The 25,960-nt window shown below is 37.7% G+C and overlaps 1 protein-coding gene across 1 annotated transcript in view; it reads left to right on the top strand.

Annotated features, from left to right (window-relative positions):
* PDS5B (PDS5 cohesin associated factor B) overlaps positions 1-25,960 on the top strand; it is an 890,287-nt gene that overhangs the window by 828,277 nt on the left and 36,050 nt on the right. Inside the window, exon 33 of the mRNA XM_053708457.1 lies at positions 5,351-5,449. Within this exon, the coding sequence (XP_053564432.1) occupies positions 5,351-5,449 (99 nt within the window). The remainder of the gene's footprint in view (positions 1-5,350; positions 5,450-25,960) is intronic.

Genomic DNA, 25,960 nt, shown 5'->3' with positions numbered 1-25,960 from the left:
TTCAAATTGGAATAAATCCAAGCCATTTAAGAAACCAAAGCCAGCCCCCAAGTCCGCATGAAGGTACGGCCCTCATTCCAGCTCAACTGGTAGGGGACAGATTAAGATTTTTCAAGGATGTTTGGACAAATTGGGTCCAAAATCCATGGATTCTGAGTATTGTTTCTCAGGGCTACCGAATAGGATTCAGAGTAAGACCTCCTGTGAGAAGATATTTTCTCTCACGCATCCCAGCAAATCCAGTAAAGGCTCAGGCTTTCCTGAAGTGTGTTTCAGAACTGGAGTTTTCAGGGGTAATCATGCCAGTTCCGTTTCAGGAACATGGTCTGGGGTTTTATTCAAATCTATTCATTGTCCCAAAGAAAGAAAATCCATTCAGACCAGTTCTGGATCTGAAAATTTTGAATCGTTATGTAAGAGTACCAACTTTCAAAATGGTGACTATAAGGACTATTCTGCCTTTTGTTCAGCAAGGGCATTATATGTCCACAATAGACTTACAGGATGCATATCTTCATATTCCGATTCATCCATATCATTATCAGTTTCTGAGATTCTCTTTTCTAGACAAGCATTTCCAATTTGTCGCCATTTGGCCTAGCGATTGGCCTTGCGACAGCTCCAAGAATCTTTTCAAAGGTTTTCGGTGCCCTACTCTCTGTAATCAGAGAGTGGGGTATTGCGATGTTTCCTTATTTGGATGATATCTTTGTACTAGCTCAGTCTTTACGTTCTGCAGAATCTCACATAAATCAACTAGTTATTGTTTCTTCGAAAACATGGTTGGAGGATCAATTTACCAAAAAGTTCTTTGATTCCTCAGACAAGGGTAACCTTTTTTAGGTTTCCAGATAGATTCAGTGTCCATGACTCTGTCTCTAACAGACAAGAGTGTCAGGGTGCAAGGAATCAGACTGAGACAAGAAGTGCAAAAATAATCACACCTTTATTAATAGCAAAAAATAATAAAAAAAGTCCACAAGTCAAATAACAAGCCAGGAATCAAAACCAGAACTGGTTGTCAGACGAGCCGAGTCAGGAGCCAAAGCAAATAGTCAGACGAGCCGGAACAAGGAGAACAGCAGAGTCAGGAACAAGCCAGAGATCAGGAACCAGGAGGGATGTCAGACAGCCAGGTAATGCACAGGAGCTCACGCAAACAGGCTGAGACAACGCAAGGGCAAAGCATACTGAACAGAGGCCCTTTAAATAATAAGTGATGACATCACAATTCTGAGACTGCATCCTGTCTCACACGGATGATGTACACCAGTCTGGCCATAAAAGGAAGTGCAGGAAATGAGCAGCATCACACAGTATGCACCAGAGTCAGGAAGAGAGGTGAGTAAAATGGCTGCCAGCAGCACATGGCAAACAGATCAGGGAAAAACCCTGACAGAGACGTTTAAAATTGGTTGCAGCCTGATGGAACCTTCAGTCTCACTCATTCCCTTCAGTAGCTATGTGCATGAAAGTTTTAGATCTCATGACTGCAGCATCGGACGCGATCCCCTTTGCTAGTTTTCATTTGAGACCTCTCCAGCTTTGTATGCTGAACCAATGGTGCAGGGATTATACAAGGATATCACAATTAATATCCTTAAATCCCAAAGTTCGTCTATCTCTGACTTGGTGGTTAGATCACCATCTTATAGTTCTAGGGACCTCTCTTGTTCGTCCAACCTGGAGTGTGATCACAACAGATGCGAGTCTTTCAGGTTGGGGAGCTGTCTGGGGATCTCTGACAGCACAAGGGGTTTGGAAATCTCAAGAGGCGAGATTACCAATCAATATTTTGGAACTCCGTGCGATTTTCAGGGCTTTTTAGATTTGGCCTCTGTTGAAGAGAGAACCGTTCATTTGCTTCCAGACAGACAATATCACAACTGTGGCATATGTCAATCATCAGGGTGGGACTCACAGTCCCCAAGCTATGAAAGAAGTATCCCGGATACTTGCTTAGGCAGAATCCTGCTCCTGTCTAATTTCTCCGGTTCATATCCCAGGTATAGACAATTGGGAAGCGGATTATCTCAGCTGTCAGACTTAACATCCGTGGGAGTGGTCCCTCCATTCAGATGTTTTTTCTCAGGTTTTTCAGATGTGGGGTCTTCCAGAAATAGATCTGATGGCTTTTCATCTAAACAAGAAATTTCCCAGGTACCTGTCCAGGTCCAGCGATCCTCAGGCGGAAGCAGTGGATGCGTTGACACTTCCTTGTTGTTATCAACCTGCTTATATTTTCCCACCTTTAGTTCTTCCAAGAGTGATATCCAGGATCATCATGGAGCATTTGTTTGTGCTGCTGGTGGCTCCAGCATGGCCTCTCAGGTTTTGGTATGTGGATCTTGTTTCGGATGTCCAGTTGCCAACCTTGGCCACTTCCATTAAGGCCGGTCCTTCTATCTCAAGGTCCATTTTTCCATCAGGATCTCAAATCATTAAATTTGAAGGTATGGAAATTGAACGCTTAGTGCTTAGTCATAGAGGTTTCTCTGATTCTTGATTAATACTATGTTGCAGGCTCGTAAATCTGTTTCTAGAAAGATTTATTATCGAGTTTGGAAGACTTACATTTCATGGTGTTCGTTCTTCTCATAAATTTAGAATTCCTAGAATTTTACAGTTTCTTCAGGATGGTTTGGATAAGGGTTTGCAAGTTTCTTGAAGGGACAAATCTCTGCTCTTTCTGTTTTATTTCACAGAAAGTTCGCTAAGCTTCCTGATATTCACTGTTTTGTACAGGCTTTGGTTTGTATCAAACCTGTCATTAAATCAATCTCTCCTCCTTGGAGTCTTAATTTGGTTTTGAAGGCTTTACAGGCTCCTCCGTTTGAGCCTATGCATTCTTTGGACATTAAACTACTTTCTTGGAAAGTGTTTGTTTTTGCCATCTCTTCTGCTAGAAGAGTTTATGAATTATCTGCTCTTTCTTGTGAATCTTTGCGGACTTCATTTAAATTCTTACCTAAGGTTGTGAATTCTAACAACATTAATAGAGAAATTGTTGTCCCTTCCTTGTGTCCTATTCCTAAGAATTCTTTGGAGAGATCCTTACATTCTTTGGATGTGGTAAGAGCTTTAAAATATTATGTTGAAGCTACTAAAGATTTCAGGAAGACTTCTAGTCTATTTGTTATCTTTTCTGGTCCTAGGAAAGTCAGAAGGCTTCTGACGTTTCTTTGGCATCGTGGTTAAAGCTTTTGATTCATCAAGCTTATTTGGAGTCGGGTCAAGCCCCCCTCAGAGAATTACAGCCCAATCTACTAGATCAGTCTCCACTTTGTGGGCTTTTAGGAATGAAGCTTCTGTTGATCAGATTTGCAAAGCAGCAACTTGGTCTTCTTTGCATACATTTACTAAATTCTACCATTTTGATGTATTTGCTTCTTTGGAAGCAGTTTTTGGTATAAAAGTTCTTCAGGCAGCTGTTTCAGTTTAATTCTTCTGCTTATGTTTTAAGTTTTTTCCTTTCATTTATGATAATAAATTGGGTTTGTGGATTAATTTTCTTCAGCGAAAAATGGCTATTTTTATTTTATCCCTCCCTCTCTAGTGACTCTTGCGTGGAGTTCCACATCTTGGGTATTGCTATCCCATACGACACTAGCTCATGGACTCTTGCCAATTACATGAAAGAAAACATAATTTATGTAAGGACTTACCTGATAAATTCATTTCTTTCATATTGGCAAGAGTCCATGAGGCCCACCCTTTCTATGGTCGTTATTTTTTTGTATAAAGCACAATTATTTCCAAATTCCTTTGTTGATGCTTTTTACTCCTTTCTTTATCACCCCACTACTTGGCTATTCGTTAAACTGAATTGTGGGTGTGGTGAGGGGTGTATTTATATGAATTTTGAGGTTTGAGAAACTTTGCCCCTCCTAGTAGGATTGTATATCCCATACGTCACTAGCTCATGGGCTCTTGCCAATATGAAAGAAATTAATTTATCAGGTAAGTTCTTACATAAATTATGTTTTTTCTCTTCTGGTATCTGCCCTTGATGCTTGGCATTCTCATGGAGGCAGCATTTGAACCACTTAAGTCAGATGTTCAGAGCAATAAATATCGACCATGACAGTGCTGTCACCTCGGGGGATGCAAGCTGCTCTTTTCCTTTGTGAAACCTGCTTTCTTTCACCTCCAAAATAAAAAGCTTGCAATGGTGTAGCACGTTTCAAATAAAATGGTAGACGCACAAACAGGTCATACTCACAGGATTTTAGCTTTAAAGCAGCCTTTTATTAAAACATCACAAGGGTATCTTCAGATGAAGCTTCAGATTTTATTAAAATATAGCTCAACGCGTTTCGGCAAAACAAGCCTTTCTCAAGTGAATAAAATCAATATATGTCAAAGCAAGTTGGCTCTAACTTGCTTTGCCATATATTGATCTTGAGAAAGGCTTGTTTTGCCGAAACGCGTTGAGCTATATTTTAATAAATTCTGAAGATACCCTTGTGATGGTTTTAATAAAAGGCTGATTTAAAACTGAAATCCTATGAGTATGACCAAACAGGTTCGCCTACCATTTTATTTGAAATGTGCTACACCATTGTGTGCTTTTTATTTTGGAGGTGAAAGGCAGGTTTTCACAGAGGAAAAGAGCAGCTTGCATCCCGAGGGGTGACACAGCGCCGCCACGTTCGATATTTCTTGTTTCTGGATACGGTCTGGGAAAACCGAGGCTGGCAGCGAGCATCTGAAGGGAAGTGCTAACATTGCTTCATACTTCTATTTTCAAGATGTTCAGAGCAAACCTTCAGTACAAGTGAATATTGTTTAAAATAATATAATACGTCAGGAAAAAATGAAATACCTGTTAGAAAAAAATATACAATCAGAGTAGGTTATGTATAGCAGTAACTTGCAATCTAACATAGATCATGATCCAGCATATTATGACATATATAATACTTTAGCATATATGTATTTACATAATTGATATGGGACATACGTGACCTTTTATTAGTTTACATAAGTATTGAGTCTCTCTAATACCCAGAAAAAGGAGGATCATACCTGTTGTGATTATTGTAGCCCCTCCCTCCATCCAGATTATAAAAATCAGTGTGGGCAAAGATATTATACTAAGAACAGAATTGTAGCTAATATAAACCTGTGGCTATAGTTATTAGACTAGTAAAGATATAAAACCGTTATTAAAAGATGACTTTCCTTGAAAATGTGAACAATGAGCAACTAGTCTTATCAAGGGAAGACACCTAGCTCAGCATATTGATGCATCAGTTTTGCTACATGTAGATGTTGCTTTCTTTTGTTGTTGCTTTATTGGTGGGTTAGTGGATGAGTACATATTCTAATTGTATTATTTTATTATTAGAAATGATCTGTCAGAATCTGGTCTGGACTCCTCTCAGTCGACACCACAGAAACGAAGAGGGAGACCACCTAAAAATCCCCCAGTTCAAGTAAAGAAAAGGTACCTTTTAACATATCACATGCTATCCTATCTATTCTCTTCCTTGATTAAAGGGACAGTCAACCCAAAAATGATGACTTATTCAGATAATGGGGCCTATTTAACAAAGGTCTGTCGGACCTGATCCGACAGTGCGGATCAGGTCCGACACCTGATCCTACAGTGCGGATCAGGTCCGACAGACCTCGCTGAATGCGGAGTGCAATACGCTCTCCGTATTCAGCATTGCTCCAGCAGCTCTTGTGAGCTGCTGGTGCCACGCTGCCCCCTGCAGATAATCGGCCGCCAGCAGGGGGTGTCAATCAACCCGATCGTACTCGATCAGGTTGAATTGCGGCAATGTCTGTCCACCTGCTCAGCTCTTTAGACTGCTGCTTCATAACTGGTGTTTCTGGCGAGCCTGCAAGCTCGCCAGAAACACGGGCCCTCAAGCTCCATCCGGAGCTTGATAAATGGGCGCCAATGTATTTAACAATTTGTACAGCAAAAATTAGCCCAATTTTGCTGTAAATATATTTCCATCTTAATGGGAGGAGAGTCCACTGCTTCATTCATTACTTGTCAGAATTAAGAGTAGGTGCTAAAAATTAAAAGGGGGTAACTGGCGCTAATGGTTAGATTAGCTAGGATAACACTACCAGAATGGTGACTGTTAAATTAATAGATGGCTGTCCGTCAGAGTGAAGATTTAAACAGGTGATACAGGTATCTAATATAGTCCTACTAATAACTATATAGTGTCACAATTTGATATAGTGGCAGCGAGTTTTAGTAAACAAAAATTGTGATGAAGGTATTTACCTATTTTACATCGTCAATACTAATGTGAGTAAAATATAAAAAGCTGTGAAAATGATAAAATAGTTACGTGTCTACGTCAAATATGGTGGACAATTGAGGTCTATATGTATAGATAATAAGTGACAGATTGTGTGGTAAAAAATGAATATCTATGGCTGTTAATGCATAAAATATTTATTCCTAAAAAAGATAATAAGTGACAGATTGTGTAGTAAAAAATCAATTTCTATGGCTGTTTACTGCATAAAATATTTATTCCTAAAAAATCAATAAAACAACATCAATATAATTAAAATGGTTCAAATATTATATTCGGGACGTCTCCCTTGTAATCAGTGATATCTGTCGACAAGAAGTTTGCTCAGCCGCAGTTAACTGGGCATATTTGGTGGTATGTGATACAGTGTTACTGCAAATCGTAAGGTACCTTACAGTTAGAGATGTTTATGAAGGCTGATAGACCGGGCGTGCGTTTATTCTGTCCTTGCACCGGGTCTCAGTATGGTGGTGTATTCCGCGGCTTCAAAGACAAAACAGCTCGCTGATATGGTAATTGGCGGTTTGGGTTACACACCCCTTTTCTGATAGGTAGAACGTCTGGTGTTCCGTAGAAATATATCGGCCAATATATTAATAATAATGACTTGTTTCTTTCACTGAAATGATGGTAGTTGAACAAAGGTCAGACAAATGTGTGCCTGCTGTAGCCGTGTTTAAAAACGGTTGTAGTAGTAAACGTGGATACTCGCTATTTGCTGATCAGATCCCTGGTCCTTGCAGCGGTTTTATCTCCTAAATCAAAAAATTAGAGAGTCCACAGGAGGGGCTGGATCGCAGCTTTTGCGTGTATTTCAATCTTTGGTGGGTTCCACATAAAAACAAGCTTTCTGGAGTAAATTCTACGCGTTTCACCCTGAAAGGGCTTTATCAAGATACTCCAGGTGTATATTACAGACTTTTTAAAGGTGTACTTTGGATATCATTGGTTGATTGCTTATTGATTCCTATTGGATCCGGTATACAACACCTCTTTTCATAAAGGTGGACTATAGGTGTTGCTTATGCATATACATAAGGTGGTATATAACCATTATCTCCTGTATTACTAAAACTTCTTAGCATATCTATATTTATACAGGGTAATAAAAAGGGCTATATAGAAGTGATAGCGTTTGTTATATCACTGATTTTTGATACATACAACATTTTGATACATACAATGTTCTGATATAAATAAATCGAACAATATAACAGATATGAATCTATTATTGTTGTGACAAAGTATAAACTCCTGTGATACTAAACACTTAGATAAATTTAAACCTTGCGGAGTGTTTGAGGGAATATATAAGAAATAGATGGTGTATGTTAAGTCACTGATGTAGTGAGAGTAATAAAACTATACCTGTAACTTGGACAGATAAATTAATGTGGTCAATCTGAATAAAGGGAGAATATTGATAAGTTTTCAAAGAGTATCTATAACAGGCTATATATGAATAACAGACCTTAAATTTATCGGAGATAATGACTGTGCTGACAACTATAAGGGTAAATATAAGGGGATATCTACAGCAAAATATTAAATCACCGATGTGGTGTGTAAGAACTGTGTGAGCGACAAAAATTATGATGTGAAAGAAATAAAAAGTCAGGTATTTAACTAAAAAAAGTACCAGATAAAATAAAAGATTTGTGGTTATATTGATCAGGTTAAAACCAGATATCTTATAAGTTAAATAAAAATTAATATAAATTATAAATAATAAACGATTATAGAAAAATGGATATTTCTAGTTCTGAATTAAGTCCCTGGGGTTGTAGTGTTTGTAGGGTGTATATAGTCTCTGATTCAATTCTAAGTAGTTCTACTTCTAGGCTGCCCCCTCTCCAGTTTTTAGTTACTTTTTTGATACCCCAAAATCTGAAGTCTGCCAAGTTATTATTATGCTTTTCTTTGAAGTGTTGATATAAGTATGTATCTTTCTTTCCTTTTTCGATTGTCCATAGGTGCTCACGGATCCTTTCTTTAAGGGTTCTAGTTGTCTCCCCAATATATTGTTTATTACATGTGCACTGTATCATATATACTATCCCTTTATCTTGGCATCTGATGGTACTATCTATTTTATATACTTTTCCTGTTTGTGTAGACTTATATTCCTTTGTTTTACAACTGTACTGACATGACTTGCAGTTTATACATGGAAAAAAACCATTTATATTTTCTCCTGATAGGCTAGTTTGTATTGTCTTGTTTGAGTCATTTTTGAACTCACTCGGAGCTAGAATGGTTTTTAGATTTCTAGCCTTTCTATAGATGATATTTGGATATGGGGAGACTTTATTACCAATGATAGGGTCATTCTGTACTAAATGCCAGTGTTTATTCATTATTTTTCTCAGAGTTTTGAAATCTTCGTTGTAGTTAGTAATAAGTGATACATTGATGCTGTTACTATCTAGAGTGGATGTGTTTGGTTTATCTTTATACTTCAGGAATTCTTTTCTATCAACCGATTCAATATCTTTTTTAGCTTTAGTTATTAAGTCTTTGTTATAACCTTTCTCAAGGAACTTTCTTTCCAGGAAATCAGCTTGTTCCAGATAATCTGTATTTTTTGAACAATTTCTACGCAAACGGATGCATTGTCCCTTTGGTACGTTCTCTTTCCATCTTTTTAGATGGCAGCTCTCTGAGTGTATTAGGTTATTAGCATCTACTTGCTTAAAATGTGTTTTCGTGTTTAATGAGTTATCTACTATTTCAATTTCTAGATCGAGGAATACTATTTTTTCTTTACTTATAACATTTGTAAATTTTAAACCTAGGGTGTTACAATTCATATCTGCTAAAAATTGGTCTAAATGTATAATGTCGCCTTGCCAAATCATTATGATATCATCTATATATCTTTTATATAGCACAAGGTTTGCGCCAAGCTCATGAGTCTGGATGAAATTTTCTTCCCAGTTACCCATAAATAAATTAGCATAACTTGGCGCAAACCTCGTGCCCATAGCTGTACCTGTTAACTGTAAATAAAATTTCCCATTAAAGGAAAAATAGTTCTGATTCAGAATGTAAGTTATACCATCTAATATAAATTGTGCTTGTTCTTTTTTTAGAGTTTTATCTTTATGTAAATAGGACTCCACCGCTTTTATACCATCGTCGTGTTTGATGCTTGTGTAAAGTGATGATACATCACTTGTAATAAGATAATAGCTATTTTGCCATTCTAATTTTTCTAAAATTTGTAGAACATTGGTGGTATCTCTTAGATAAGAAGGAAGGGTTCTAACATATTTTTGCAGGAATTTGTCAATATATTCTGAGAGGTTGCAAGTGAGTGATCCAATGCCAGAGATTATCGGCCTCCCTGGTGGGTTATTGAGATCTTTATGTATTTTTGGCAAGTAATAAAAAATGGGTATTTTCGGAAATTTTGGTGTTAGGTATTTGAATTCTTTGGTATTTATAATACCTTTATCCTTTGCCTCATCTAATAATGAACTTAATCTATTGGAATATAGAAGTGTTGGATCTGATTTCAGTGTACTATACGTGTTTTTATCATTTAATAGTCTATTTGTTTCAATTAAATAATCCTCTTTGTTTAAAATAACAACTCCTCCTCCTTTATCTGCCTGTTTAATTACAATATTTTTGTTCTTTTGTAGACTTTGTATAGCTTGTTTTTCTTTTAAAGATAGATTATATTTAATACGGGTATTGGGTGTTATATTTTGTACTTCTTTTTGCACTAACTTCTCAAAGTTCTAAATTGCTTCCCCGTTCATGTCTAGGGTAGAATTTTGATTTTTCTTTTAAATCTGTATGTATATACATGGGAGTTTGGTCTGTATTTGCCGTTTGGTTTAGAGGGTTGGGATAGTTTCTTTGAATCTGATTTTTTAGAAAATATTTCTTTAGAGTTAGCTTTCTAACAAATTGACCTATGTTGATATGTGTTTGAAATTTATTCATTCTGGTGGATGGTGCGAAAGACAAACCTCTATTTAGAATTTTAATTTCTTCTTTATTTAAAGTAGTGCTGCTAAGATTAAAAATACCGTTTGGCACTACTTCGTTCTCTTGAAGTCTCTTATTTTCCCTTCTTCCTCTTCCTCTGCACCCTCTCTTGATCTTTTTTTTGGGCTTCTTTGTGGTTTTAGTATTTCTCTTTCTATCCTTTGTTCTAATCTTGGTGTTTCGGGGGCTGTGTGGCCCTGATATAAAAAATGATGATTTGGTAATTCACTTTCTCTTTGGTTTTCAAGATTTGAGAATCTGTTCCTAGTTGGGACCCAGAACACATTATGACAATGGAAACACATACAGACACCATAATTATAGAAGAAACAATTCCAATCATTTTAATCAAAACCAATTTAACCAATATCAACCCCCCCATGATGACTACAATAGATTTAACAATAGACAAGAAAGGAATGATAACACTTGGAGAAATGATAACACCTGGAATTATTCCGGGAACAGATATCAAAATCACACACATGCTAACTCCCCTTGGCAAATCCCAACTAGGAACAGATTCTCTAATCTTGAAAACCAAAGAGAAAGTGAATTACCAAATCATCATTTTTTATATCAGGGCCACACAGCCCCCGAAACACCAAGATTAGAACAAAGGATAGAAAGAGAAATACTAAAACCACAAAGAAGCCCAAAAAAAAGATCAAGAGAGGGTGCAGAGGAAGAGGAAGAAGGGAAAATAAGAGACTTCAAGAGAACGAAGTAGTGCCAAACGGTATTTTTAATCTTAGCAGCACTACTTTAAATAAAGAAGAAATTAAAATTCTAAATAGAGGTTTGTCTTTCACACCATCCACCAGAATGAATAAATTTCAAACACATATCAACATAGGTCAATTTGTTAGAAAGCTAACTCTAAAGAAATATTTTCTAAAAAATCCGATTCAAAGAAACTATCCCAACCCTCTAAACCAAACGGCAAATACAGACCAAACTCCCATGTATATACATACAGATTTAAAAGAAAAATCAAAATTCTACCCTAGACATGAACGGGGAAGCAATTTAGAACTTTTTGAGAAGTTAGTGCAAAAAGAAGTACAAAATATAACACCCAATACCCGTATTAAATATAATCTATCTTTAAAAGAAAAACAAGCTATACAAAGTCTACAAAAGAACAAAAATATTGTAATTAAACAGGCAGATAAAGGAGGAGGAGTTATTTTAAACAAAGAGGATTATTTAATTGAAACAAATAGACTATTAAATGATAAAAACACGTATAGTACACTGAAATCAGATCCAACACTTCTATATTCCAATAGATTAAGTTCATTATTAGATGAGGCAAAGGATAAAGGTATTATAAATACCAAAGAATTCAAATACCTAACACCAAAATTTCCGAAAATACCCATTTTTTATTACTTGCCAAAAATACATAAAGATCTCAATAACCCACCAGGGAGGCCGATAATCTCTGGCATTGGATCACTCACTTGCAACCTCTCAGAATATATTGACAAATTCCTGCAAAAACCCTTCCTTCTTATCTAAGAGATACCACCAATGTTCTACAAATTTTAGAAAAATTAGAATGGCAAAATAGCTATTATCTTATTACAAGTGATGTATCATCACTTTACACAAGCATCAAACACGACGATGGTATAAAAGCGGTGGAGTCCTATTTACATAAAGATAAAACTCTAAAAAAAGAACAAGCACAATTTATATTAGATGGTATAACTTACATTCTGAATCAGAACTATTTTTCCTTTAATGGGAAATTTTATTTACAGTTAACAGGTACAGCTATGGGCACGAGGTTTGCGCCAAGTTATGCTAATTTATTTATGGGTAACTGGGAAGAAAATTTCATCCAGACTCATGAGCTTGGCGCAAACCTCGTGCTATATAAAAGATATATAGATGATATCATAATGATTTGGCAAGGCGACATTATACATTTAGACCAATTTTTAGCAGATATGAATTGTAACACCCTAGGTTTAAAATTTACAAATGTTATAAGTAAAGAAAAAATAGTATTCCTCGATCTAGAAATTGAAATAGTAGATAACTCATTAAACACGAAAACACATTTTAAGCAAGTAGATGCTAATAACCTAATACACTCAGAGAGCTGCCATCTAAAAAGATGGAAAGAGAACGTACCAAAGGGACAATGCATCCGTTTGCGTAGAAATTGTTCAAAAAATACAGATTATCTGGAACAAGCTGATTTCCTGGAAAGAAAGTTCCTTGAGAAAGGTTATAACAAAGACTTAATAACTAAAGCTAAAAAAGATATTGAATCGGTTGATAGAAAAGAATTCCTGAAGTATAAAGATAAACCAAACACATCCACTCTAGATAGTAACAGCATCAATGTATCACTTATTACTAACTACAACGAAGATTTCAAAACTCTGAGAAAAATAATGAATAAACACTGGCATTTAGTACAGAATGACCCTATCATTGGTAATAAAGTCTCCCCATATCCAAATATCATCTATAGAAAGGCTAGAAATCTAAAAACCATTCTAGCTCCGAGTGAGTTCAAAAATGACTCAAACAAGACAATACAAACTAGCCTATCAGGAGAAAATATAAATGGTTTTTTTCCATGTATAAACTGCAAGTCATGTCAGTACAGTTGTAAAACAAAGGAATATAAGTCTACACAAACAGGAAAAGTATATAAAATAGATAGTACCATCAGATGCCAAGATAAAGGGATAGTATATATGATACAGTGCACATGTAATAAACAATATATTGGGGAGACAACTAGAACCCTTAAAGAAAGGATCCGTGAGCACCTATGGACAATCGAAAAAGGAAAGAAAGATACATACTTATATCAACACTTCAAAGAAAAGCATAATAATAACTTGGCAGACTTCAGATTTTGGGGTATCAAAAAAGTAACTAAAAACTGGAGAGGGGGCAGCCTAGAAGTAGAACTACTTAGAATTGAATCAGAGACTATATACACCCTACAAACACTACAACCCCAGGGACTTAATTCAGAACTAGAAATATCCATTTTTCTATAATCGTTTATTATTTATAATTTATATTAATTTTTATTTAACTTATAAGATATCTGGTTTTAACCTGATCAATATAACCACAAATCTTTTATTTTATCTGGTACTTTTTTTTAGTTAAATACCTGACTTTTTATTTCTTTCACATCATAATTTTTGTCGCTCACACAGTTCTTACACACCACATCGGTGATTTAATATTTTGCTGTAGATATCCCCTTATATTTACCCTTATAGTTGTCAGCACAGTCATTATCTCCGATAAATTTAAGGTCTGTTATTCATATATAGCCTGTTATAGATACTCTTTGAAAACTTATCAATATTCTCCCTTTATTCAGATTGACCACATTAATTTATCTGTCCAAGTTACAGGTATAGTTTTATTACTCTCACTACATCAGTGACTTAACATACACCATCTATTTCTTATATATTTCTTATATATTCCCTCAAACACTCCGCAAGGTTTAAATTTATCTAAGTGTTTAGTATCACAGGAGTTTATACTTTGTCACAACAATAATAGATTCATATCTGTTATATTGTTCGATTTATTTATATCAGAACATTGTATGTATCAAAATGTTGTATGTATCAAAAATCAGTGATATAACAAACGCTATCACTTCTATATAGCCCTTTTTATTACCCTGTATAAATATAGATATGCTAAGAAGTTTTAGTAATACAGGAGATAATGGTTATATACCACCTTATGTATATGCATAAGCAACACCTATAGTCCACCTTTATGAAAAGAGGTGTTGTATACCGGATCCAATAGGAATCAATAAGCAATCAACCAATGATATCCAAAGTACACCTTTAAAAAGTCTGTAATATACACCTGGAGTATCTTGATAAAGCCCTTTCAGGGTGAAACGCGTAGAATTTACTCCAGAAAGCTTGTTTTTATGTGGAACCCACCAAAGATTGAAATACACGCAAAAGCTGCGATCCAGCCCCTCCTGTGGACTCTCTAATTTTTTGATTTAGGAGATAAAACCGCTGCAAGGACCAGGGATCTGATCAGCAAATAGCGAGTATCCACGTTTACTACTACAACCGTTTTTAAACACGGCTACAGCAGGCACACATTTGTCTGACCTTTGTTCAACTACCATCATTTCAGTGAAAGAAACAAGTCATTATTATTAATATATTGGCCGATATATTTCTACGGAACACCAGACGTTCTACCTATCAGAAAAGGGGTGTGTAACCCAAACCGCCAATTACCATATCAGCGAGCTGTTTTGTCTTTGAAGCCGCGGAATACACCACCATACTGAGACCCGGTGCAAGGACAGAATAAACGCACGCCCGGTCTATCAGCCTTCATAAACATCTCTAACTGTAAGGTACCTTACGATTTGCAGTAACACTGTATCACATACCACCAAATATGCCCAGTTAACTGCGGCTGAGCAAACTTCTTGTCGACAGATATCACTGATTACAAGGGAGACGTCCCGAATATAATATTTGAACCATTTTAATTATATTGATGTTGTTTTATTGATTTTTTAGGAATAAATATTTTATGCAGTAAACAGCCATAGAAATTGATTTTTTACTACACAATCTGTCACTTATTATCTTTTTTAGGAATAAATATTTTATGCATTAACAGCCATAGATATTCATTTTTTACCACACAATCTGTCACTTATTATCTATACATATAGACCTCAATTGTCCACCATATTTGACGTAGACACGTAACTATTTTATCATTTTCACAGCTTTTTATATTTTACTCACATTAGTATTGACGATGTAAAATAGGTAAATACCTTCATCACAATTTTTGTTTACTAAAACTCGCTGCCACTATATCAAATTGTGACACTATATAGTTATTAGTAGGACTATATTAGATACCCGTATCACTTGTTTAAATCTTCACTCTGACGGACAGCCGTCTATTAATTTAACAGTCACCATTCTGGTAGTGTTATCCTAGCTAATCTAACCATTAGCGCCAGTTACCCCCTTTTAATTTTTAGCACCTACACTTTTTTAAACTACTAAGGAGGAGTAGTTTATCCTTTAACCAGGCATTTAGGATAACAGTTAGCGCCAACACTCAATTCTATACACTTGTCAGAATTAAGAACCTGGTTACCAGGAGGCGGCAAAGACATCCCAGCCAAAGGCTTAAATACCTCCCACACTCCCCTCATCCCCCAGTCATTCTTTGCCTTTCGTCACAGGAGGTTGGCAGAGAAGTGTTGGAAAATTCGGAAAAGTCTCTTATGGAGGGTAGTACTCTTCGAAATGGGACTGGCGTTTTAAGTAGTCCTGTCAGCCTCTCAGTGAGAGCATGGATGAAAGTTCGGAGATGCAGGGAAAGTCTTTCTGCTAACCCATCCCGACTCAGATTAACAACTCCATAAGGAATCAGCATTGACAAGTTTCACTGCCTGCTTTTCTGCTCTCAAGTCCATGTCAGGAGCGATGCTACTACCCTGTCACACTTGAAAGGCCGTGTTCCTGTTCCACGGCATAGATTCTGGTAAGATCATTTCATTTATACATATATTATAACATAAGAAGACAGGGTTACAGTGTGTCTCCTTTATCTGTATAGAATCAAGGGTAATACCCTCGGAAAGGGGGTTATTGAACAGGGGGGGGGGGGTTATATATAATATTGTTTGTGTTTTATAATGCGTCATGTGTGAGATGAGGCTCTGTCAGTGAGTTTCTTAGAGAGAGATTGATGCAGAACTTTTGTGGCGTGTTTTCTCTCTAGTGCAGGGGTGGTCCTGCATGGCACTCCATGTGACCGGGTGTGGCCTCTTTAACTTCCTCTTTCTTGATCGGCGGTTGGAGACACAAAGCTGTTTCTCTGTGGTCCGGGTCATAGGAGGTGGTGAGTGCCCCGGCCATTGGGATATAAAGGTGCCATTTAAATTCTCTAGTCCGCAATAAAGGCGCAAGCTATGGAGGACTCTGAGGACTCTGATCCGCCTGCTCAACTAAAATTGCAATATCTAAAAAGAGTAAGATATTTAGTACAACTGAGCCGTCCACCTCTGAGGGTTCTCCGTCCAGAGAGGTGCGTTCCCTACACTCATCTCCGATTGCACATGCAGCTCCCCAAGGCACTACTAATCTTCCCGCGGGAGGGGCCTTTTGGCCGCCAGACTTCGCTGATCAGTTACTAACGGCGGTTTCTGCGGCCTTTAATGCCTTACCATCCCCTGCTAAGCGCAAGCGAAAGGTGAAACATAGCTATACGTCCCAGGGGTCATCTACTCCGCTGGATGTATCTGACAGATTATCAGCTGATGAGGACAACTCTTACTCTATGGAGGACGTTCTTTCTTGGTTGGAATCGGCGAGTTCTACACATCCGGCTGCGGAGGAGCCAGATTTTAAATTTAGGATGGAGCATTTGCGCTTTCTGCTAAAAGAGGTGCTTGCTACACTGGAGGTTCCTGAACTGAAACTTCCGGGGGAACCTTCAATCCCTAAGCCTAGATAGTGTTTATGAGGACAGGGTGTTGCCTCAGACTTTCCCGGTCCCCATTAAAATGGCTAATATTATTAAGCTTGGTTTGTCCTTTTCTCCTTCTACCTCTTTTAAGAAACATTTCCCCATTCTGGACTCGCAGCTTGAGCTGTGGGGGGCCATTCCTAAAGTGGATGGTGCGATCTCCACGCTCGCTAAGAGAACGACTATACCGCTCGAGGATAGTTCTTCGTTCAAGGAGCCCATAGGTAAAAAGTCCATGTTGAGGAAGATGTTCCAACTCACAAGGTTCATTTTTTAACCGGCAGCGGTGGTTGCTGCGCTGACTGGTGCTGCTACCGATTGGTGTGATGCTCTCTCAGCTATGGTCGAGGTGGAGACTCCCCTTGAAGAGATACAGGAACAAATTAAGGCCTTAAGGGTAGCTCATTCATTCATCTGTGATGCAAATATGCAGATTATTCGCCTGAATGCTAAAACATCAGGTTTTTCTGGTAGGGCTCTGTGGTTTAAAGTTGTGGTCTGCTGACATGACTTCCAAGTCTATATTACTTTCCCTCCCGTTCAAAGGGAAGGTTCTTTTTGGTCTGGGCCTGCATTCTATCATATCCACGGTCACGGGTGTATATTATTTTTTTAGATATATATTATATATGTGTGTGTGTATATGTGTGTGTGTATATGTATGTGTGTATATATATATATATATATATATATATATATATATATATATATATATATATATATATATATATATATACTGTACAGAAGATCAGCACTCACCAACCATTCTGTGCTCGGCCAAAATGAATCCAAACAATGAAATAGGACAGGACCCGGTGTTGATCCGTAGCATTCCACAACAAAAACAGCCAGCACCAGAGATGAGATAAATCACCAATTTAATGCAAATAAATCATGCTTTATTTGCATTAAATATTTGCAATAAATTGGTGATTTATCTCATCTCTGGTGCTGGCTGTTTTTGTTGTGGGATGCTACAGATCAACACCTTACATTTCATGTAATTGGCAAGAGTCCATGAGCTAGTGACGTATGGGATATCCTACCAGGAGGGGCAAAGTTTCCCAAACCTCAAAATGCCTATAAATACACCCCTCACCACACCCACAATTCAGTTTTACAAACTTTGCCTCCTGGGGAAGTAAGTTTGTGCTTGATTTTCTTTTGTGATATGCGCGTCTCAGCATTTTGAAGCCCGATTCCTCTGAGCAGGGCCTATGATTACCCAAAAACTGAACTCGCCCATCGGGCGAGTAACTGCCAAAAATTACCAGCCCGCTGGAAAATTTACTCGCCCGTGCGCATTCTGCATATGTGTACATTATACATTAAAAAGGACAAAAGACACCTTGTTGTTATAATCTCACAAACCTGTATTCTTTATTTTTGTATACATTCCTGACATTGGTCCAATTATACAGTCATTGAACTATGGAATAGTGCGAAATTAGACTTTTAGTGAACTAGTATTGATATTTCTTTCATGTAATTAACAAGAGTCCATGAGCTAGTGACGTATGGGATATACATTCCTACCAGGAGGGGCAAAGTTTCCCAAACCTTAAAATGCCTATAAATACACCCCTCACCACACCCACAAATCAGTTTTACAAACTTTGCCTCCAAGGGAGGTGGTGAAGTAAGTTTGTGCTAGATTCTACGTTGATATGCGCTCCGCAGCAAGTTGGAGCCCGGTTTTCCTCTCAGCGTGCAGTGAATGTCAGAGGGATGTGAGGAGAGTATTGCCTATTGAATGCAGTGATCTCCTTCTACGGGGTCTATTTCATAAGGTTCTCTGTTATCGGTCGTAGAGATTCATCTCTTACCTCCCTTTTCAGATCGACGATATACTCTTATATTTACCATTTCCTCTACTGATTCTCGTTTCAGTACTGGTTTGGCTTTCTACAAACATGTAGATGAGTGTCCTGGGGTAAGTAAGTCTTATTTTCTGTGACACTCTAAGCTATGGTTGGGCACTTTATTTATAAAGTTCTAAATATATGTATTCAAACATTTATTTGCCTTGACTCAGAATGTTCAACTTTCCTTATTTCCAGACAGTCAGTTTCATATTTGGGATTATGCTTTCAATTATATTTTTTCTTACCTCAAAAATTTGATTTTTTTCCCTGTGGGCTGTTAGGCTCGCGGGGGCTGAAAATGCTTCATTTTATTGCGTCATTCTTGGCGCGGACTTTTTTGGCGCAAAAATTCTTTTCCGTTTCCGGCGTCATACGTATCGCCGGAAGTTGCGTCATTTTTGACGTTATTTTGCGCCAAAAATGTCGGCGTTCCGGATGTGGCGTCATTTTTGGCGCCAAAAGCATTTAGGCGCCAAATAATGTGGGCGTCTTATTTGGCGCCAAAAAATATGGGCGTCGCTTTTGTCTCCACATTATTTCAGTCTCATTTTTCATTTGCTTCTGGTTGCTAGAAGCTTGATGTTTGGCATTTTTTTCCCATTCCTGAAACTGTCTTATAAGGAATTTGATCTATTTTGCTTTATATGTTGTTTTTTCTCTTACATATTGCAAGATGTCTCACGTTGCATCTGAGCCAGAAGATACTACAGGAAAACCACTGCCTGCTGGATCTACCAAAGCTAAGTGTATCTGCTGTAAACTTTTGGTAGCTATTCCTCCAGCTGTTGTTTGTAATAATTGTCATGACAAACTTGTTAAAGCAGATAATATTTCCTTTAGTGATGTACCATTGCCTGTTGCAGTTCCCTCAACATCTAAGGTGCAGAATGTTCCTGATAACATAAGAGATTTTGTTTCTGAATCCATAAAGAAGGCTTTGTCTGTTATTTCTCCTTCTAGTAAACGTAAAAAGTCTTTTAAATCTTCTCTCTCTACAGATAAATTTTTAAATGAACACCATCATTCTGATTCTTTGGACTCTTCTGGTTCAGAGGATTCTGTCTCAGAGATTGATGCTGATAAATCTTCATATTTATTTAAGATGGAATTTATTCGCTCTTTACTTAAAGAAGTACTAATTGCTTTAGAAATAGAGGATTCTAGTCCTCTTGATACTAATTCTATACGTTTGGATAAGGTTTTTAAAGCTCCTGCGGTTATTCCAGAAGTCTTTCCTGTTCCTAATGCTATTTCTGCAGTAATTGCTAAGGAATGGGATAAATTGGGTAATTCATTTACTCCTTCTAAACGTTTTAAGCAATTATATCCTGTTCCGCCTGACAGGTTAGAATTTTGGGACAAAATCCCTAAAGTTGATGGGGCTATTTCTACCCTTGCTAAACGTACTACCATTCCTACGTCAGATGGTACCTCGTTTAAAGATCCTTTAGATAGAAAAATTGAATCTTTTCTAAGAAAAGCTTATCTATGTTCAGGTAATCTTCTTAGACCTGCTATATCATTGGCTGATGTTGCTGCAGCTTCAACTTTTTGGTTGGAAACTCTAGCGCAACAAGTAACAAATCGTGATTCTCATGATATTATTATTCTTCTCCAGCATGCTAATAATTTCATCTGTGATGCCATTTTTGATATTATTAGAGTTGATGTTAGATTTATGTCTCTGGCTATCTTAGCCAGAAGAGCTTTATGGCTTAAGACTTGGAATGCTGATATGGCTTCTAAATCAACTCTACTTTCCATTTCTTTCCAGGGAAACAAATTATTTGGTTCTCAGTTGGATTCTATTATTTCAACTGTTACTGGTGGGAAAGGAACTTTTTTACCACAGGATAAAAAGTCTAAAGGTAAAAACAGGGCTAACAATCGTTTTCGTTCCTTTCGTTTCAACAAAGAACAAAAGCCTGATCCTTCGTCCTCAGGAGCAGTTTCAGTTTGGAAACCATCTCCAGTCTGGAATAAATCCAAGCCTGCTAGAAAGGCAAAGCCTGCTTCTAAGTTCACATGAAGGTACGGCCCTCATTCCAGTTCAGCTGGTAGGGGGCAGGTTACGTTTTTTCAAAGAAATTTGGATCAATTCTGTTCACAATCTTTGGATTCAGAACATTGTTTCAGAAGGGTACAGAATTGGTTTCAAGATGAGACCTCCTGCAAAGAGATTTTTTCTTTCCCATGTCCCAGTAAATCCAGTGAAAGCTCAAGCATTTCTGAATTGTGTTTCAGATCTAGAGTTGGCTGGAGTAATTATGCCAGTTCCAGTTCCGGAACAGGGGATGGGGTTTTATTCAAATCTCTTCATTGTACCAAAGAAGGAGAATTCCTTCAGACCAGTTCTGGATCTAAAATTATTGAATCGTTATGTAAGGATACCAACGTTCAAGATGGTAACTGTAAGGACTATATTGCCTTTTGTTCAGCAAGGGAATTATATGTCCACAATAGATTTACAGGATGCATATCTGCATATTCCAATTCATCCAGATCATTATCAGTTCCTGAGATTCTCTTTTCTAGACAAGCATTACCAATTTGTGGCTCTACCGTTTGGCCTTGCTACAGCTCCAAGAATTTTCACAAAGATTCTCGGTGCCCTTCTGTCTGTAATCAGAGAACAGGGTATTGTGGTATTTCCTTATTTGGACGATATCTTGGTACTTGCTCCGTCTTTACATTTAGCAGAGTCTCATACGAATCGACTTGTGTTGTTTCTTCAAGATCATGGTTGGAGGATCAATTTACCAAAAAGTTCTTTGATTCCTCAAACAAGGGTAACCTTTCTGGGTTTCCAGATAGATTCAGTGTCCATGACTTTGTCTTTAACAGACAAGAGACGTCTAAAATTGATTACAGCCTGTCGAAACCTTCAGTCTCAATCATTCCCTTCGGTAGCCTTATGCATGGAAATTCTAGGTCTTATGACTGCTGCATCGGACGCGATCCCCTTTGCTCGTTTTCACATGCGACCTCTTCAGCTCTGTATGCTGAACCAATGGTGCAGGGATTACACGAAGATATATCAATTAATATCTTTAAAACCGATTGTTCGGCACTCTCTAACGTGGTGGACAGATCACCATCGTTTAATTCAGGAGGCTTCTTTTGTTCTTCCGACCTGGACTGTAATTTCAACAGATGCAAGTCTCACAGGTTGGGGAGCTGTGTGGGGATCTCTGACGGCACAAGGAGTTTGGGAATCTCAGGAGGTGAGATTACCGATCAATATCTTGGAACTCCGTGCAGTTTTCAGAGCTCTTCAGTTTTGGCCTCTTCTGAAGAGAGAATCGTTCATTTGTTTTCAGACAGACAATGTCACAACTGTGGCATACATCAATCATCAAGGAGGGACTCACAGTCCTCTGGCTATGAAAGAAGTATCTCGAATTTTGGTTTGGGCGGAATCCAGCTCCTGTCTAATCTCTGCGGTTCATATCCCAGGTGTAGACAATTGGGAAGCGGATTATCTCAGTCGCCAAACGTTGCATCCGGGCGAATGGTCTCTTCACCCAGAGGTATTTCTTCAGATTGTTCAATTGTGGGGGCTTCCAGAGATAGATCTGATGGCCTCTCATCTAAACAAGAAACTTCCCAGGTATCTGTCCAGATCCCGGGATCCTCAGGCGGAGGCAGTGGATGCATTATCACTTCCTTGGAAGTATCATCCTGCCTATATCTTTCCGCCTCTAGTTCTTCTTCCAAGAGTAATCTCCAAGATTCTGAGGGAATGCTCGTTTGTTCTGCTAATAGCTCCGGCATGGCCTCACAGATTTTGGTATGCGGATCTTGTCCGGATGGCATCTTGCCAGCCATGGACTCTTCCGTTAAGACCAGACCTTCTGTCACAAGGTCCTTTTTTCCATCCGGATCTGAAATCCTTAAATTTAAAGGTATGGAGATTGAACGCTTGATTCTTGGTCATAGAGGTTTCTCTGACTCCGTGATTAATACTATGTTACAGGCTCGTAAATCTGTATCTCGAGAGATATCTTATAGAGTCTGGAAGACTTATATTTCTTGGTGTCTTTCTCATCATTTTTCTTGGCATTCTTTTAGAATACCGAGAATTTTACAGTTTCTTCAGGATGGTTTAGATAAGGGTTTGTCCGCAAGTTCTTTGAAAGGACAAATCTCCGCTCTTTCTGTTCTTTTTCACAGAAAGATTGCTATTCTTCCTGATATTCATTGTTTTGTACAAGCTTTGGTTCGTATAAAACCTGTCATTAAGTCAATTTCTCCTCCTTGGAGTTTGAATTTGGTTCTGGGAGCTCTTCAAGCTCCTCCGTTTGAACCTATGCATTCATTGGACATTAAATTACTTTCTTGGAAAGTTTTGTTCCTTTTGGCCATCTCTTCTGCTAGAAGAGTTTCTGAATTATCTGCTCTTTCGTGTGAGTCTCCTTTTCTGATTTTTCATCAGGATAAGGCGGTGTTGCGAACTTCTTTTGAATTTTTACCTAAAGTTGTGAATTCCAACAACATTAGTAGAGAAATTGTGGTTCCTTCATTATGTCCTAATCCTAAGAATTCTAAGGAGAAATCATTGCATTCTTTGGATGTTGTTAGAGCTTTGAAATATTATGTTGAAGCTACGAAATCTTTCCGTAAGACTTCTAGTCTATTTGTTATCTTTTCCGGTTCTAGGAAAGGCCAGAAAGCTTCTGCCATTTCTTTGGCATCTTGGTTGAAATCTTTAATTCATCTTGCCTATGTTGAGTCGGGTAAAATTCCGCCTCAAAGAATTACAGCTCATTCTACTAGGTCAGTATCTACTTCCTGGGCGTTTAGGAATGAAGCTTCGGTTGACCAGATCTGCAAAGCAGCAACTTGGTCCTCTTTGCATACTTTTACTAAATTCTACCATTTTGATGTATTTTCTTCTTCTGAAGCAGTTTTTGGTAGAAAAGTTCTTCAGGCAGCGGTTTCAGTTTGAATCTTCTGCTTATGTTTTTTGTTAAACTTTATTTTGGGTGTGGATTATTTTCAGCAGGAATTGGCTGTCTTTATTTTATCCCTCCCTCTCTAGTGACTCTTGTGTGGAAAGATCCACATCTTGGGTAGTCATTATCCCATACGTCACTAGCTCATGGACTCTTGTTAATTACATGAAAGAAAACATAATTTATGTAAGAACTTACCTGATAAATTCATTTCTTTCATATTAACAAGAGTCCATGAGGCCCACCCTTTTTTGTGGTGGTTATGATTTTTTTGTATAAAGCACAATTATTCCAATTCCTTATTTTATATGCTTCGCACTTTTTTTCTTATCACCCCACTTCTTGGCTATTCGTTAAACTGATTTGTGGGTGTGGTGAGGGGTGTATTTATAGGCATTTTAAGGTTTGGGAAACTTTGCCCCTCCTGGTAGGAATGTATATCCCATACGTCACTAGCTCATGGACTCTTGTTAATATGAAAGAAATGAATTTATCAGGTAAGTTCTTACATAAATTATGTTATTTTAAGCAAATTTGAAAATAAAATTAGTAACTGAGCCTCAGCCATTGTATTGAAGTCAATACAGAAAGTAACTGATCTATGCTGCACATGAAACATTGTTGAAACTGTTAACAGATGTCAATCTGAGTCAGAGTGCTCTGGGAAGTTCAACTCACAATCATAAACCTCATTAAGTCTTGACACCTCAAACTCTTCTGCTTGCTCCTCATCATTTTCAAGATGATCAAAAGGGATTGGAACCTCTGCAACCTCAGCAATTACTAAATTTGATGTTTCATTTGTAGACCTTTTGTATGTGACATTTCTCTTTCTTGGTCCTGCTGTTGCCCAATGCCTTACTGCATCACTTGGATCAAATTGATCTACTGGTGCAGAATGAAGGTTTACAATCATTAAATCTGACAATGTTGAAGTTATGAGGGAGGAGCGCCAGTCACTTTTGATCATCTTCATTTTGGAAAAGCCTCTTTCACATTCTGATGTGCTGACTGGCAAGGTTAGGATCAAGTCCATCAAACTCAGAAGATGGCCACATTTATCTCCGAATTCTCTGTTGAGTTCAGGCCAGGTGACCGTTTTCAGCTTCTTCTCCCAGTCATTCTTGTTATACAAACTAGTCTTAAGAACTGTCCATTCATTCACTATTTCCCTACAACTAACACCCTGTGCCTCTAGTACTGGTTGAAACTGACTGGTCAGAGTAACAATGTCTTCATTGCCAAAGTCTGGAAGAAAGAAAACAAGAAATTCCTTGCAAACATGTTTGATGCATATTTTTTTTGCTCTACTAAAATAAACTATACTAATTAGGACATATTAAACAAAATAAATGTATATTTCATATTAAACAAAATATATGTAAATTGTAATTCATATATTTTTGTTTAATATGTCCTAATAATATTTTACATGATTAGAGAACATCTCTAATTACATTTTAAATGTAGAAATACCTTCTGAGTTTTCTTTGTCAGGCCATGTTTTGAAGGATGTCACCGATGTTGCCTGAAGAACTCCTTCTTCAATGTCTTCAAAGCGATCTTCAAAGCTGGACTGTATTGCTTCCAGAAACTTCTTTTTTGAACTCTTGAAGGCATCATTCTTTCCTTTCAACTCAACTCCTTCAAACCTTGCTGTGCCTTCTTCATCATACTGAATAGAATGAAGAAGTGACCCAGGTACAGGCCTGGAACATATATGAACATAAGAACAAAACCTCTTATAGAACAAAACAACAACAAAACAAAAAAGTACATACCTCTCTTTCAGAGCGATCAGTATTTTTTTTGTCACTTCCAAACTGTTGTGGACATCTGCAACACTTGCATTTCGGTTCTGAAGAGTGTTGGACAAGTTGCATAGCTGTAAAAGCACATCATAAATGAAACAAGCATACTGGACCATTGACAGACTTGTAGCAGCTCTGTAAAAGCATCTAGCCTTTGCTTGCTGTTCTCCTCTCACACCTTTTGCATCAGGAGATTGGACCTAGAAATAAAGTAGTATACAATACATAATTCCCCATTGCTCATTTTTTATTCTTTCTTTCTCTCTCTCTCTCTCTCTCTCTCTCTCTCTCTCTCTGGGATTTGGTTTCTCAATTTTGAGAGACAGAGAGAGGGAGGGAGAGCTAGAGAAAGGCAGAGAGAGTGAATGACAGCAGCACATGAGAGATAAAAGGAATAAGAGGTAGGGGGAAAGGGACAGATAGTGAGGAACAGGAGTGGGGAGGGTGAAATGGAGGGAGAGAAAAGGGGGCTTGAGAGACATGGGGAGAAAGCAAGGGAAGGCTGGAGA

The sequence above is a fragment of the Bombina bombina genome, chromosome 3 (assembly GCF_027579735.1).
Source record: "Bombina bombina isolate aBomBom1 chromosome 3, aBomBom1.pri, whole genome shotgun sequence".
NCBI classification, from domain to species: Eukaryota; Metazoa; Chordata; class Amphibia; order Anura; family Bombinatoridae; genus Bombina; species Bombina bombina.
Note: the sequence above shows the minus strand (reverse complement) of the source record. Positions and strands in the feature narration are given on the sequence as shown.